The sequence below is a fragment of the Adiantum capillus-veneris genome, chromosome 19 (genome assembly GCF_014529385.1).
Source record: "Adiantum capillus-veneris isolate H3 chromosome 19, ASM1452938v2, whole genome shotgun sequence".
NCBI lineage: Eukaryota > Viridiplantae > Streptophyta > Polypodiopsida > Polypodiales > Pteridaceae > Adiantum > Adiantum capillus-veneris.
This window is the reverse complement of record NC_140949.1, coordinates 411063-426627: the sequence shown is the minus strand read 5'-3', so window position 1 is coordinate 426627 and position 15565 is coordinate 411063. Positions and strand designations below refer to the sequence as shown.

The following is a 15565-nucleotide window of genomic DNA, read 5'->3' as shown; positions in this document are numbered from 1 at the left end:
TGGAAGTGCCCATGCCGCTTGCCACCATATATTTAACTCATATTGGAATCCAAAGTAGTCATGCTTGTGTCTCCTTCTCTCCAAGCTCCCTTCAACATTCTCTTCTTCTTCAATGTACTCAAGCCCCTTTCCGTGTAGCGCTTTGCTCATTAGCGTAAGACTTGAGCGCTCCACACATTGACCTTTCACCACCTGACATTCTTCAAGTTTGAGAACAAAATTGGCCCTTCCATCCATTCCCTCAAGCGTGAGATCATAGAACGGAATCATTGCCCTTTGAAGCTCCTCTACGTCAACATATATATTGTTAAATATGTTATAGGCAAACAATTTTGTCGAGAACAATGGCATGGCATCCTCCATCCACTTGTACATTCCAAACAAAGTGGAGACATCCTTGTCGGCCAATTTTCTAGCCATAAGTATGATGTAAGGTGTTAGAGGCAATGACCCTGTCAAATCCTTTGCATGCCAACCCCTTGTCACACATAATACATTGCCTTGTATCCCCTATCACTAATCCCTACAGAGTTGCGAATATTAAGTACGAAAGAGATGGCGTGGTAATGTCTTACAACTCCTTTAACAAATGTCATCGAAGGGCTTGTTGCAACCTGGCACTCCTAGGGTTAGATGTCATCTTGATGATATCTTTCTCATGCACAATGTGTTGAAGCAGTGAGGCCTGCACTGACTTCTCTAAGCTATTGCAACCCAAAATTACCTACACATATTCTCTATTTGAAATACCATAAAAAATCAGTGGACAATAAAAATCCTTGAAATAAAGATCATACATAGAAGCCATTGAACCTTAGTGACCTTGTTGCTTTCACACGACGTTTGCGGGCACCTCCATACTTGGCCAACAGTCCCACCACCTTAGGCTTCCTTTGAAGGGCATTGTATCCCATTGGTAGGTGGGTGAAATGGTCAAGGTGACGCCTAAGTTTCAAGTCAAATGACCGAGTTGGATGTAGTTATCCGTCGCGACCCGATGAATCCTCTGCACACACTCCTCAAGATTTAGCTTTAGGTCTCCAACTTCTTTGGTCAAGTATTCACCCTCTGCATCCCTTGCTTCTTGTCCTTCATTGATGAAGCTTGAAGCATGCTTATGTTGTGTTGAAGCTTGTTTCTCCTTGTGAGCTCTTGCATTAATGCTGTACAATATTCCATTAAGCCTTCAGAGAGAGAGTGTGGTCGACAACACACCCAAAATGGGAGGACAAAAAGTGACAAATCTTTGAAATTCTCTTTGTGGGGGATGTGTAGGATCTACATGGGGAAAAGTGGGGCAATGGTAGCAGCCAAAATGCCACCTCCAAGTAGTTAAGGCTATAGTCCTTCCCCATGCAAGTGGATCTAGTGATTAGATCTTTTTTTGAGCTACTTTTAGAAAAAGAAATTTGCATTTTTAAGCCTAGGCCTCTAACTTGGTCAAAGATTGAATAGCTTCTTAAGCATTTCACTAAATGTTCAAATAAAAGGGCCCAAGAAGACCCCAAAGAGTTCCTAATGCTTTGTCCTCTTCAAAACCCATCCTATGGCATGTTGGCCCTTCCCTTCACAAACTTTTATCTTACCCTTATCGATCACCTTCACTGCTTGGTCCTTGAAGCCATGCTTCCTTGCATGCATCTTACTTGCTAAGTTGACCTTTGTCCTTCCCTCGTCGTTTTCAACCTGCATACAACAAGTGACCACATGTTTTGAGGTAAGGGTACTATTCAACCAACAATCTTCACCTTTGGCTTCTCAATAAGAGCATTATTCCCAAACTTGGCCTTGTCATTGTCATGCTTGCCCATCACCATCGACTTATGTGATACATGCTTATGCCGCTTTGCCTTGTCGACGGCCTTTACATTCATGGGTAGCAACGAGAGCTTGGGTTGATCCTTGAGCTTCTTTTGTGCAACCTATTAAAAAGAATCCAAGACATATAAGACAAAGTCTCCAACAAAATAAGAAGATGATCATACTTGCAGCATATCTCACTAGCCTTGCCATGAATATTCACATGTGACTTGGGAACGTCATCTATGAACTTTGAACTTGACCGGGGACCTTCGTCAAATTGGCCTTGGACACCTTATACCCGGGACAAAAAACTTGTGATACCTAATCCCCTCCCCAATGCAATTCTTACCAAGGAGCATAACCAAGATGCTACTTGTTTTAAGATCTTTGGGCCGAGCGCTTCTTGACACATGCCATCAGCACCACCCTGCGAAAACACACCAAGTTAGCCGAAACACCACAGACGATTGACATCTCCTTGCCCGATATAATATAAATTAGGGCAAGAATGCAGGTCATAAAATTGGACAAGCAATTTGAAGGGACACGTGGTGGCATAGTGCCGGTGCCGGTGGCGTGCGTGCTTGTGGGTGCACGTGTGCATGTGCATGTGCACTAACACTAGCTATGGAGTGTGCGAGGGGGAAGGGGAAGTAGGAGAAGACACAAGGAATTGTTAGTGGAGCATAAAGTGAGAAAGGGAGTCAACTCTCACTTTCTCTCCCTATATATTAGACAAGGATCATTTACATGGAGTTAGGGGTGGTTCACATGGCCACCTAGCCTACACCCCAACAACCTCCCACTTGAAGGTCAGGGTGGCCAATAGTGGCGTCAGTATAGTTAGTCTATACAAATTTGATGAAGCATCTCCTAGGTTTCATCCTACACCCATAAGCTCTATGCACTATGCAAACCGTTCCTAGGCTAGGCTCTTTGTGAGAGCATCTGCGGGGTTGTCGTCAGTGTGAACCTTGACAAGCTCAATGTGCTTGCCTGCCAATACATCTCGTATGACATGGTATCTGACCTCTATGTGTTTTGAATTTGAGTGAAACATCGGATTCTTTGTCAAAGCAATGGCACTTTGACTATCAGAATGCAGTACTAGGGCCTCGTAAATGCTTGAATCTCCCACTAGATGAGCTAACCATATGGATTCCTTATTGGTGTTAGATGCAGCAACATACTTTGCCTCAGTGGTAGATGAAGACATGCAGTCTTGGAGACTTGATCTCCAAAAGATAGCCGCTCTAGAAAACATGAAGAGATAACCAGATGTGGATCTTCTGGTATCCACATAACCCATATCATCCGCATCCACATAACCCACAATGGATGCATCGTTGTTCCCAAAGCATAGACACTTGCTAGCTGTACACTTCAAGTATCTGAAGATTTTTTTCACTGCTTCCCAATGCTTCTTGCTAGGGTTTGACATGTACCTACTAACCACTCCCACTACATGTGCAATGTCTGGTCTTGTGACTACCATAGGGTACATCAAACTGCCAACTGCTAAAGAATATGGCACTTTCACCATTTCTTTTCTCTAAGCATCTGTCTTGGGATAATCTTTCATGTGAAGTTTTAAGTATGCTTGCATTGGGGTACTCGATGACTTCCCCCCTTGCATACTAAAACACAGCAAGACCTTGTGGATGTACTTCTCTTGAGACAATTCAAGAATTCCATGTTGCCTATCTCTCTTGATTTGCATACCAAGGAAGTGATTGGCATTTCCCAAGTCTTTCATGGAAAACTGAGTGCTTAGCATCTGCTTCAACTGATTGATCTCATCAATTGACTTCCCTAGTATAAGCATTTCATCTACATACAAGATCAAGATGATTAAAGAACCATCATTTAGCTTTCTTGTGTATAAGCAGTGATCCTCTTGACTCCTTGTATAACCTTGAGATTGCATGAATTTGTCAAACTTTTGGTACCACTGCCTTGAACCTTGCTTGCGGCCATAGAGTGCCTTTCTTAGTCTACAAACCAGTTCTACCCTCGTTGGCTTGGGAGCTTCATAAACGAAACCCTCTAGCTGTTTCATGTAGACATCTTCATGAAGATCCCTGTGAAGAAATGTTGTCTTCACATCCATTTGGACAAGTTCCATGTTTTGGATAGCAACCAAGCCAAGCACGGTATGAAGCGTAGTCAACTTGACCACTGGTGAGTAAATCTCATCAAAATCCACACGCTTTTGCTGCTTGAAACCCTTGGTAACTAGACAGTCTTGTACTTAGGCTCATGATCTTCCATTGTATGATACTTCTTGTATACCCACTTGCAAGGTAAAGCATTCTTACCCTTTGGTAGTTTAACCAAACCCATGTCTCATTAGCCATAATTGAATTGTATTCTAATTGCATAGCCTGCTCCCGCTTAACACTATCATCCATCTGGATAGCTTCCTTGTAGCAGGTTGGCTCTCCACAGTCAATGACCAATATGTGGTGTATACTTAGCACAAACTGCTCGGGCGCACATGGTACTCTTATAGAGCATCTGAGTGCCTGACTTTTGGGCTCTGCTCTCTATGGAGCAATAGTAGTATCTTGCACTTGAGTGGTAGGTGCATCACTACTAGACTGAGTTTGTTCGGAGGCTACATCCTCAAATCGAACACGTCTGTACTCAATTTCCTTAATAGATTGCTTGTGCATCTATGACTCATTGAAAGTCACGTGTGAGCTGCAAATGACTTTCAAGAATCTGGGTGCCAGAGATGATAGCCCAGCTCTCCATCTGCACAATAGCAATAAAAATGCATTTGTGTGACTTGGGATCCAACTTACGACGAAGTTTTTTCGGCACATGTGCATATGCCTCGCATCCAAACACATGTAAATGCAGATAGCTTGGCGTTTTTCCAATACATAACTTCTATGGAATCTTGAAATTCAAAGGAGATCTAGGTGATTGATTGATAATGTGCACAACTGTTAAGACAGCTTCCCCCCAAAACTCTGGAGTAAGCTTCGCCATAGAAATCATAGAGATAACTCGCTCTTGAATCGTGCGATTCATTCTCTCAACTATCCCATTTTGTGCAGGTGTATATGGGGCAGTAAACTGTCTATGAATGCCTTTTTGACTGCAAAAATCCTTGAACTCTATGGAGACATATTCTCCACCATTGTCCGTGCGAAAAGCCTTGAGCTTTTTTCCTGACTAGTTCTCAACCATGGTAATGAATTTCTGGAACGTGGAAAAGACTTCTGCCTTACACTTAAGAAGATACATCCACACCTTTTTGGTAGAATCATCTATGAATGTGAGAAAGTAGTTTGCCCCCCCTAGAGTCTTATGTGGCATTGGACCACACAAATCACTGTGCACTAATTCTAGTGGTTCACCTAATTTCTTATTCAATGTCAAAGATGTCAACCTAGTCTGCTTGCCATATAGACAATGCTCACACAATGGAAAATCCGTGTAATCTAACACAGGTAAGTAGCCAAAACGCTAAAGTGTTTTCATTCCTTTTTGGCTAATATGCCCTAGCTGGCTATGCCACAACTTAGTAGACGGCAGCTCGACAACATAGATAAGAGTGTTCATCGACACTCAAAACAAACATAGAGTACAGTGATCCGTTTTTATGACCTTTCATAATAACAAGGTTGTTCTTGCGGATCAGCCAAGTACCATTACCAAACATTGTAGTGTAACCAAGCTCATCCGGCTATCCTGTAGAAAGTAAGCTTTTTGCAACCTTAGGAACATGTCTGACATTGTGCAACACAAAAGTAGTGCCATTATGCATCTGAAGCTTCCCATCACCAATGCCAATGACTTCAAGCTCATAGGAATCACCGGCCCTGACTAATACCCTGCATGGGTGCATAAGAAGGCGTGCCATGAAAGCTTGCACCAGAATCTAGAATCCAATTCTGGGCATAATCATGATCCTGTGCAACCAAAGCATCTGAAGTCAGATCTGCAGTGAAAATGAGAATATCTAAAGGATTCTCTGCATGAATCACTGCTGGCATAACATGCATCACTAGAGGAGGAGCATCCTCTATTGCAGTGGTAGGGTTGGGAGACTCAACCACGTTGATCTCCTCGATCTTCACTAAACTTTTTCCTTTGTCAGACTTGTCTTTAAGCATGGATTTTTGGTCTTCTGGGAAACTGCCACAATATTTTTTGTAATGGCCCTTTTTATGGTAATAGTAACACTCCACATTTCTAGCATTGTGCTCTCTATTAGGGTTCATGTTGCTACTGGAACTACGAGGATGTCGCTCTCTACTCTTACTTCTGTTCTTGTACCTGTCACGACCTCTTTGCTTCTGTGAACTGCCAGCCATATATCCATCCCCATGACTAGCACCCTCATGAGATTTACACCGAATCTCTTCAGTAAGCAATGCATTTGTGACATCATTGAACACTAACTTGCCATTTGGTGTTGAATTGTTAATGGCTGTGCAAAATATGTCCCATGAATTGGATAGAGAGCACAACAAGAATATGACTTGAGTTTGTCATCAAACTCACTAAAACTGTGAGATGTCAACAATGAGTTGAACTCATTCAAGTGTCCAGAAAGTGTGCTACCTTCTTTCATGTTGAGCTTCATAAGCTTCTTCATAAGAAATACTTTGTTGTACGTACTTTTGCTCTCCCATGCTGAACATAAGCTATCCCATAGATCCTTGGCTGTCGTCTTCCCAATGATAGTGAAGAACATTGATTCGGTTAGATGTAAACGGATCGTGGCCATGGATTTTGCATCCAAAAGCTCCCACTGAACCTATGTGCAACCATCACACTCTGCATGCTCTTTCAGTGGTTCTGATAGACCTTTGTTTGTCAAAACATCCTTCATGCACTCTTTTCACATGGTAAAGTTGTTACTATCGAACTTACAGATGAAATATTCCTCTTTCTTTGAAGAAGAAGCCATCACTGACAAGAAGGTTTAAGAGGTGCCAAACTATGGTGAGAAGCTGCAAAAATTTGGACAAAGTAACCTTTGTTCCGGGAGCAAAATCTCAACCGAAATAGGCTCAAAAGTGCCAACTATGTAGTATCACGACTCGCGGGATAAATCCGACAGGGTCTCCTTTTTATAAGGAGTTAAAACTCAACTCAAATACGCATAAGAGTGCCAACTGCACTAACTAGGCATCAAACAATTGACAGTCACTGCCAATAAACTTCCATACACGATGTCGAGCATAAAAATCCCAAAAGATACATGGCTTATGACGAAGATACGAAGGGTATCTCCATCCACCTATATCATCAAAGGTGTCTCAAACTCAAGTACATCCCAGCTCAAAGAAAAGCTCACGATGGTCCCTCTCAAACAGGCTACGCAGACTCAATGACACTAGCCACAATCTCAGAAAGGGCTCTTCCAAAACCGAGTCTTAGAAACGGCCGAGAAAACTGCCAAGACTAACCAAAAAATGGCTCCACAATAGTCGTATGTGGGCATCCTCAAGATACGTACATGAAATCTACTAGTGACAGAATCCCTGCTGGGATCAAGCTCTCAAGAGCAAACGACATAAAAACATGTGTCCTAGATGCACAATCTATGCTCCAAAAAACCTGTAAACTACGAAGACCCCACCTGTGTGATAGTAGCCAAAAAACTCTATGCCTCGGCTGAAAAAAATTCTATCGGCTGGATCTCCAATGCGTATACCACTTGTATCGTCGGTGCTGACAACTTTGCCTCCGAGCAGAGTGCTTGAGAAAAGCGTCTCTCAAGAGACCGCGAGAGAGGCTTAGTGTGCTCTCTCTGATCTACACTCTCACTGGAGTGTAATGGAGTAAGTCGAGGGTAGGTGTATGCAACTGGAATGTGAAAGTAGGTATGTGTGTTGATAGGAATGTGAGTGTGCGTCTCAAGAACCTATGAGAAAATCGTCGTTGTCGAGGTCGATGTCCGGGTATCGCTCCTCTGATCGAGGTACCTCACCCGTGCATGTCACAGTCGTGGCTGTCCGCGAGAATAGTTGCAGTGTGGGGGAAGTCGTCGGAGTCGAGGGTGTCATGATCGAGAAGTGGGAGACATCAAGAAAGGCGTGCCGAGCGGCCGTCTTGCATCTTCTCTACCCAACACTGCTTACACGAAGCTCTGCATTGTAATTGCTGCTCGCTGGCCTCAATTGAGCTAGAGCTCTTCTTGTGTTGCTCACCACACATGCTAGTGTGTGTGTGTTTCATCTTGCTCATGGGCTTCTTTGTTGAGCGTATATGTGTGTGTGTGTGTCTGGCGCCACCACACACACATAGACAATTCTCAATCCAAGCTCTGCTCATAGCTTGACGGATTTACTGCCCCTGTTACAAGCTCTCCTTAATGCCCCAAATCATTTGCAATGATTGCTACATGTAAGCGGCTATGTGTGCGCAGAGAGCTGCGAGCTCCAATCTAACGTCATCACGCTCCTTCTTACAAGCTCTCAAACGGCTTCAAGCTTCCATAGCTTTCACTCTGCTCTGATACCAGTTGAAGGGGCACGCGGCGGCGCAATGCCTGTGCCTGTGGTGTGCATGCGTGCGGGTGCGCATGTGCGTGTGCACTAACACTAGTTATAGAGTATGTGAGAGCGAAGGGGAAGTAGGAGAAGACACAGGGAATCATTAGTGGAGCAGAAAGTGAGAGAGGGAGTCAAGTCTTACTTTCTCTCCCTATATATTAGATAGGGATAATGTACATGGAGTTAGAGTGGTTCACATGGCCACATGGACTACACCCCAACACAATAGTGTGGTTACCAAGAGGGTCCAGCACTTGGGAGCTTAGGCCTTCATCAGGCTTGACAGCCTCTATAACCCCCTATGTCAACAGAGAAGAGAGAAATTAGAGCAAGCCCATCACCAAAGGTACTAGTAAACCCAGGTGTGCCGATTTCAATCCTTTGCTTTTGGTAGCCCTATTTTTTTTCAAGGCCAATGATGGTGGGAAATCGCATGCCAAGAGGGCCGGCCTCTAGACCTCCTCCCGACGTCCGGACTCCACGATCATCTCGGGAGAGATAGCGGGGCTATCTACCACAATGGGGGGGGGGACACCACCTAGTGTGTATGCGGCTAGGATGCACATGGATGGCTTCGTGGGTGATAGGAGCATCATCACACCCAACTGGACAGTCACAAATGAATGATGGAACACTGCCCACAAGAACATGTTCAAACCAGGATACAGACAACGACGCGGGGAGCACTGTGCGTGGCTTGAGATAACGAAACTGCCTAGCATGATGAGTGAGATAGACAAGGGCTTGGCATACAGAGAGAGAGCTTAAAAGCATGATTCTGCAACGAGAGAGTGAGAGGAAGATGACCAACACATAGACATATGAAACCACAACTTCTAGAGCGAGGGAGAGAGAGAGAGAGCGGGAAGGGAAAAGAGAAAATGACACAAGGTTATATGGAACACCCAGCTTTATTGCTTCATGGTACTTACAATGGCCCAAACATGGTAAGGTGGGCTCCAATGCCTGAGATTCAAGGGAGAGAGGGACGGTGGGGAGAGAGAGAGAGAGAGAGAGAGAGAGAGAGAGAGAGAGAGAGAGAGAGAGAGAGAGAGAGAGAGAGAGAGAGAGGAGCTCCTTAGACCATCATGCGGTGCACGTCATCATGTGGTGCATAGTAAGTTCTGGGAGTTAGCGGTGTTAGCACAATTGCGGGAGGTTAGTTGAGGGAAACACCAAGATGATGTAGTCGCCAGAGACATTGATCATAAACATTGAGAGTGGCCCAGGGTATCATGGTGTCGGTGCACTTCATCCTAGCGTAGTCATGATGCCTTATGGGGTGACTGTGAATGCCTCATGTGCATAGAGTGAATGGTGGTGGTGGTGGAGTTGCCAATGCTGAGATGCCCATGCTTGCAGCAAGCATAACACTGTGAGCTCCCTAGCTTGTGAGGTGCATTACGTGCCTAGTGGTGCATGGAGTGTAGTCATGATCTGATGGTGGTGGTGTGTATCTTCTTCCTTCCCTCAACCCCCCCGTGTCCCTTTCTGTGTTGTGGAGGCCTCTTTATATACACTTGAAAGGTGGTCCTTACCGAATGGTCTTTGTGAATATCCACTGGTCACTGCAGAGAGTCTAGATGCCTCTTTAGTGAGAGAGAGCTAGAGTTAGAGATAGAGAGAAGGTAGAGATAGAGAGAAGGGAGGTAAGAGTGGGGTGGGGAGATTACAATTTACTAGCCGTTGGCTAGGTTATTAGGGAAGAGTGAAGAGAGGGGCATTTACAATGGGTGTTGTTGATGGTTCAGGTGGCCGATGTGAGGATAATGCTGCCAGTGCTGGTGTCGTTTTATGCTACCACTTTTGGTCCTTGCCGATGTCTCTCATGTGGTGCTCATTTTCGTGTGCGACGTGCATTCATAAATGTGGATGGCCACTCGCATGCATATGTCCACATGTGCTTGTGCGTATGCACATAATGTGAGTGTGTATGTGCATGAGTGTGCATGATAGATAGATAGATAGAGAGAGTGTATCACCCCCTCCGTATGTGTGACTTGCCGTCGATGCTTGCACAGGTGTGTGCCTTCCGGTCGTCGTAGACTTTTGGCCGCGAAAGTGGAGAGGGGTGGCGAGCTTGTGCATCTTGTTGTTTTGGTCGATGTCTTCGGGTCAAGAGCGCGAGGCTCGTAAGTGTGTGTGTGTATCTATGTGTGTGTGTGTGTGTCGCTGTTAAACTAAATAAATAACACACCAATGAACAAGATGTTCAAAAAAACGACTGGCTAAAGACGTCAAGGCAAAGATAAGTACAGAAACAATTCAGTCTTTGAATCATAACTGTACAATATAATAAGAATGAAGTATCGTTCCAAAGGAATTTGTACAAAGGTATCAAAAAACTATCCCAATTGCATCATTAAATGTCACCAAAGGGGAATGCAGCAAGCTAAACCTCTTTAAGCCAAGATAGAATTCTCACCTGCTTCCATATAGTCAAGACAACAGATATGTTAGACTTGGCTACGTATGGCAGGCCTCAAGGAATCTATCAGTTGTTATCCATGTCAAACTTCAAAAATTTTTAGACTAGCTAATGTCCTGCATATTTAAAGTCTCCATCATGCTTTTGCTAGAGTTACACATATATTTCATATCTATTAATTTCTTTAAAAATGTCGACTAATCCAAATTATTGTAAGTGAAAAGCTTGCAAGCAAAGCTTAATTAAGTAATTTCATCCTTAAAATGTATTCCGATGTCAAGCCCCTTCAAAGCCAGAAACACCTAGGATTATTTTTGACCAAGCAAGCCCTATCCTGAGACTCGGTAAAAACCAGAAGAGTGTAATGCAAATTACTAATCCCGCCAAAATGTAATAGGCATGTTTATCCAACAGCATAAACTTAAGTATCAAAAAATGAGATAATCATTAGTAGCAGTTGGTTTAAATCTCCAAGTTTTCCAAGCACAGTTTTATCAAACCTGGACCAGAGCAAAGCCTGGTATCCAGAAGGTTCCATTAAGTCAGAGCAAGAAAAACCCGAATTTATTTTATGTCAGCTTCAGGTAAAGTGAAGAACTAGATCTATGCTAGATAACCAAGCATCAGGTAAAGTTTAGAAGTTTTATAAGTCACAACATAATTCTCCCAATACCATAACAAACTAAGGTAGCAAAGTACAAAAGAACCAGATCATTATCCATTTGTAAAAGATCATTTTTACCAGATCAGATCTATATAATGGAGAACCAGATCCGGCTAACACCCAAGATTAAGCCGAAGATATAAAGTCTGTGCAAAACCAGTTAGACCAGGCCAGATCTCCATTTTTTTGCAATTTTGAATGTAACTAAAACTATCAGAATATGGTAGCATTGCAGTAACCAGAAAATCCATGCATAACCAGCACCACCACCAGGCATTCAGTTCTTATACTCACCATCTGATAAAAAAAAAAAAAACAAATTAGTACGTATTTGATGTCATATTCAACACAGTAGCAGAGGATTAAGTGAGTATGTAGTCAGTACCAGGCAAGAAGCCAAACAACGTCCTCTACTGATGTGAAAAAACTGTACAAAAAATGGGAGCATAACCAGTGTACCATATTTCAGTAACCTTAACAAATTGATGCCATTTTTATGTCAAGCAACCAAAAAGCTAGAGTGAGTGTATGTAATCAGTACCAAGCAAAAAGAAAGCCCCTAATGATGTGTATTTATTAGTGTGGAGGTTTTATCAAGCTTTATGCTTTCAGCTAAGGAAAATCCCAAAAGGTACAAATTTGCTACATAATGTAAAAATTCCATGGCAGCATAACTAGCACCACATCAGGCGTTCAGCCTAATACTCACTATCAGTATTAAAATAAAACGAGAATCTCAACCATATGCATGATAGTTTTGATGTCTTCTAGCACAGTAGTGGAGGGTTAGTATGCATGCAGTCAATACCAGGCGAAAAGATCCTTACTGATGTGTAAAAAACTGTACCCAGTTTCTCCTTTCAGAAAAAATCCAAAAAGAAAAGTACTTCTAATGTAAAAATGCTATTTATAATCAGATAACAGAGCAAGGGTTCTATTCCAAGTATTTGGGAAAAAAACCTGTGAGCAGGCGCAATCCCAAGTCATTATCCAAGTAGCAAAGGGAGACAAAGCCTAAGTGAAGGGAAGAACCCCTCACCTTTAAGTAGTGGAAGAGTCAGGGAGGATTTCCACAAAATGCACTCGGTTGTGGAGGTGCTGCAATAGCCTGGCACTGATCACAAATAATGAGTGCAAGAGGTAGTACAGCTAGGATAGAATCCATGCATGAGAGGCAGAGAATCCGTGTCGATCCACCCTTCATAACGCGAGGCCGTGACTCAGTATGAGTGCCGCAATAGGGATTGAGAAAACCTAGTATATACAATCAAACATGAAGCTGCCCGGTTAAGAGGCCAAAGGATGGGCACCTAGTAGGAGAAAATTTAGGGGGTTGTTCCCACAAGCTAGCCCAAATTCCACTATAGTGGTTAATATTAACCCATGTAGACCAAGTGAGGTTTAATTAATACCCACCATGCTAATTGTCTCAGTGGTATTTAATTAGACATGCAAAAGGCATAGTGGCAAGCAATAAGTAACCGTTATCGAGTTATTTTTCCATGGAAATCTTTAGGCTATGGTCAGCTGCTGTGACAAAGTGTGTGTGTGTGTGTGTGTGTGTGTGTGTGTGTGTATCCGCCCTAAGCCAAGCGCCATACACAATGGGTCTTGGCAGTAGGCCCATTGTGTATGGGCCTACTACCTCATCAGTAAGATGAGATTTTAAGCTCATTAGCATAGAAGAGCTAAATAGGAGTGACCCTGAAAAGGGAAGAAATGTATGTACAATAGTAGATAAAGTCCTCAAGGAAGACATTACTCCTGTAGGAGTTTTAAGGCTTTTTCAGCCAGTTTGAAATAAGTATGGTTGTCATTGAGTAGCTGTTGGAAGAAAAACATAAAGCAAATCATCTTGTTCCAAAAAGTCATCTTGTTCCAAAGAGTCAACATATGAGTAGCATGTACTTGTATTTGTCAAAAAACAATTTGCCAAAGCATAGGTAAGTAGAATTGGATTAACCTTCTACTTTAAAATGATTGAGCCAAAAAGACTAGAAAAATCGTGAGAAGGAATCCAGTCTATAGCCAAGGAGAGACCACCTAACACTTGCCGACCAGTTAAGGATTTAACGATAGTGGGTCACTCAAAGCCTATAGACACAAACATATCTAAAGCCAGCATCCTGGTCCTCCCAGGCAAACTTGGAGGACCTGGCGTTTAGAGGTGTGTGTGTAGCTGTTAAACTAAATAAATAACACACCAATGAGTAAGATGTTCAAAAAGACGACAAACTAAACATGTCAAGGCAAAAATAAGTACATAAACAATTTAATCTTTGAATCATAACTGTACAATATAATAAGAATGAAGTATCATTCGAAAGGAATTTGTACACAGGTATCAGAAAACTATCCCAATTGCATCATTCATTGTGACCAAAGTCGGACTGCAACAAGCTAAACCTCTTTAAGCCAAGATAGAATTCTCACCTGCATCCATATAGTCAAGACAACAGATATGCTAGGCTTGGCTACGTATGGCAGGCTTCAAGGAATCTATCAGTTGTTATCCATGTCAAACTTAAAAAGTTTTAGACTAGCTACTGTCTTGCATATTTAAAGTGAGTCCATCATGCTTTTGCTAGAGTTACACATATATTTCATATCTATTAATCTCTTTAAAAATCTCGACTAATCCATATTATTGTAAGTAAAAAGCTCTCAAGCAAAGCTTAGTTAAGTAATTTCATCCTTAAAATGTATTCCGATGTCAAGCCCTTCAAAGCCAGAAACACCTAGGATTATCTTTTGACCAAGCAAGCCCTATCCTGAGACTAGATAAAAACCAGAAGAGTGTAATGCAAATCACTAATCCTGCCAAAACGTAATAGGCATGTTTATCCAACAACATAAACTTAAGTATCAAAAAACGAGATAATCATCAGTAGCAGTTGGGTTAAATCTTCAAGTTTTTTCAACACAGTTTTATAAAACGCAGACCAGAGCAAAGCCTCGTATCCAGAAGGTTCCTTTAAGTCATAGAAAAAAAAACCCGAATTTATTTTATGTTCAGCTTCAGGTAAAGTGAAGAACAAAATCTATGCCAGATAATCAAGCATCAAGTAAAATTTAGAAGTTTTATAAGTCACAACATAATTCTCCGAATACCATAACAAACTAAGGTAGCAAAGTACAAAAGAACCCGATCATTGTCCATTTGTAAAAGATCATTTCTACCAGACCAGATCTGTATAATGGAGAACCAGATCCGGCTAACACCCAAGATTAAGCCGAAGATATAAACTCTATGCAAAACCAGTTAGACCAGGCCAGATCTCCATTTTTTAAACTATCAGAATATGACAACATTCCAGTAACCAGAAAATCCATTCATAACCAGCACCACCACCAGGCATTCAACCCTTATACTCACCATCTGATTAAAAAAAAAAAAAACAAAATAGTATTTGATGTCATCTTCCAGCACAGTAGCAGAGGATTAAGTGAGTATGCAGTCAGTACCAGGCAAGAAGCCAAACAACGTCCTCTGCCAATGTGAAAAAACTGTATCAGAATATGGCAGCATAACTAGTGTACCATATTCCAGTAACCTTAACAAATTGATGCCATTTTTATGTCAAGCAACCAAAAAGCTAGAGTAAGTGTACGTAATCAATACCAAGCAAAAAGAAATCCCCAACTGATGTGTATTTATTGTTCCATTAGCGAATTCATTGAGAGAATGGTGGATACATAGGGTGAAACTCATATAACATGTTACATGGTGAGCTTATTGGCCTCTGTTAAATTATGGTTTGTTTCTAGCTTCATTAGCTTATGTTGATTGCAACATACTTTGTATGCACACGCGCCGTACTTCCTAGATGAGTATGGCTCCCTTTCCCTTTGGAGCAATCAAGGCATGGAAAGGTCACACTACCAAGCCAAGGCGATCTATTTCAAAGACAATTTGATGGCGAAAAAGTCTGTAGCAATGCATTCCATGAGATGTTCAATTGATTTTATCATGATCTAACTGGGAGGAAGGAGCATAGGTTGGTGGGCAGTTTGTCTCTATAGACTATGACACCACATCATGAAGGTTGTGAGCGATCGACGAAGACAAGGCTTCAATGCTTCTGCTGCGCGTGAATGAGCCCAACAATGAAGCGCCACTCGCCATAGATCTGGGCATGTTTGGATGTTAGG

At 42.4% G+C, this 15565-nt stretch overlaps 1 protein-coding gene across 1 annotated transcript; it reads right to left on the bottom strand.

Annotated features, from left to right (window-relative positions):
- Positions 1–1515: 1515 nt before the first annotated feature.
- On the bottom strand, positions 1516–2215 carry LOC147433445 (uncharacterized). The gene is made up of 3 exons (XM_086490231.1): positions 2153–2215; positions 1749–1922; positions 1516–1686 (listed from the first exon to the last, which is right to left on the bottom strand). Exons 1-3 carry the CDS (start codon positions 2213–2215, stop codon positions 1516–1518), a joined length of 408 nt encoding a protein of 135 aa, XP_086346357.1.
- Between the last annotated feature and the right edge of the window lie 13350 nt (positions 2216–15565).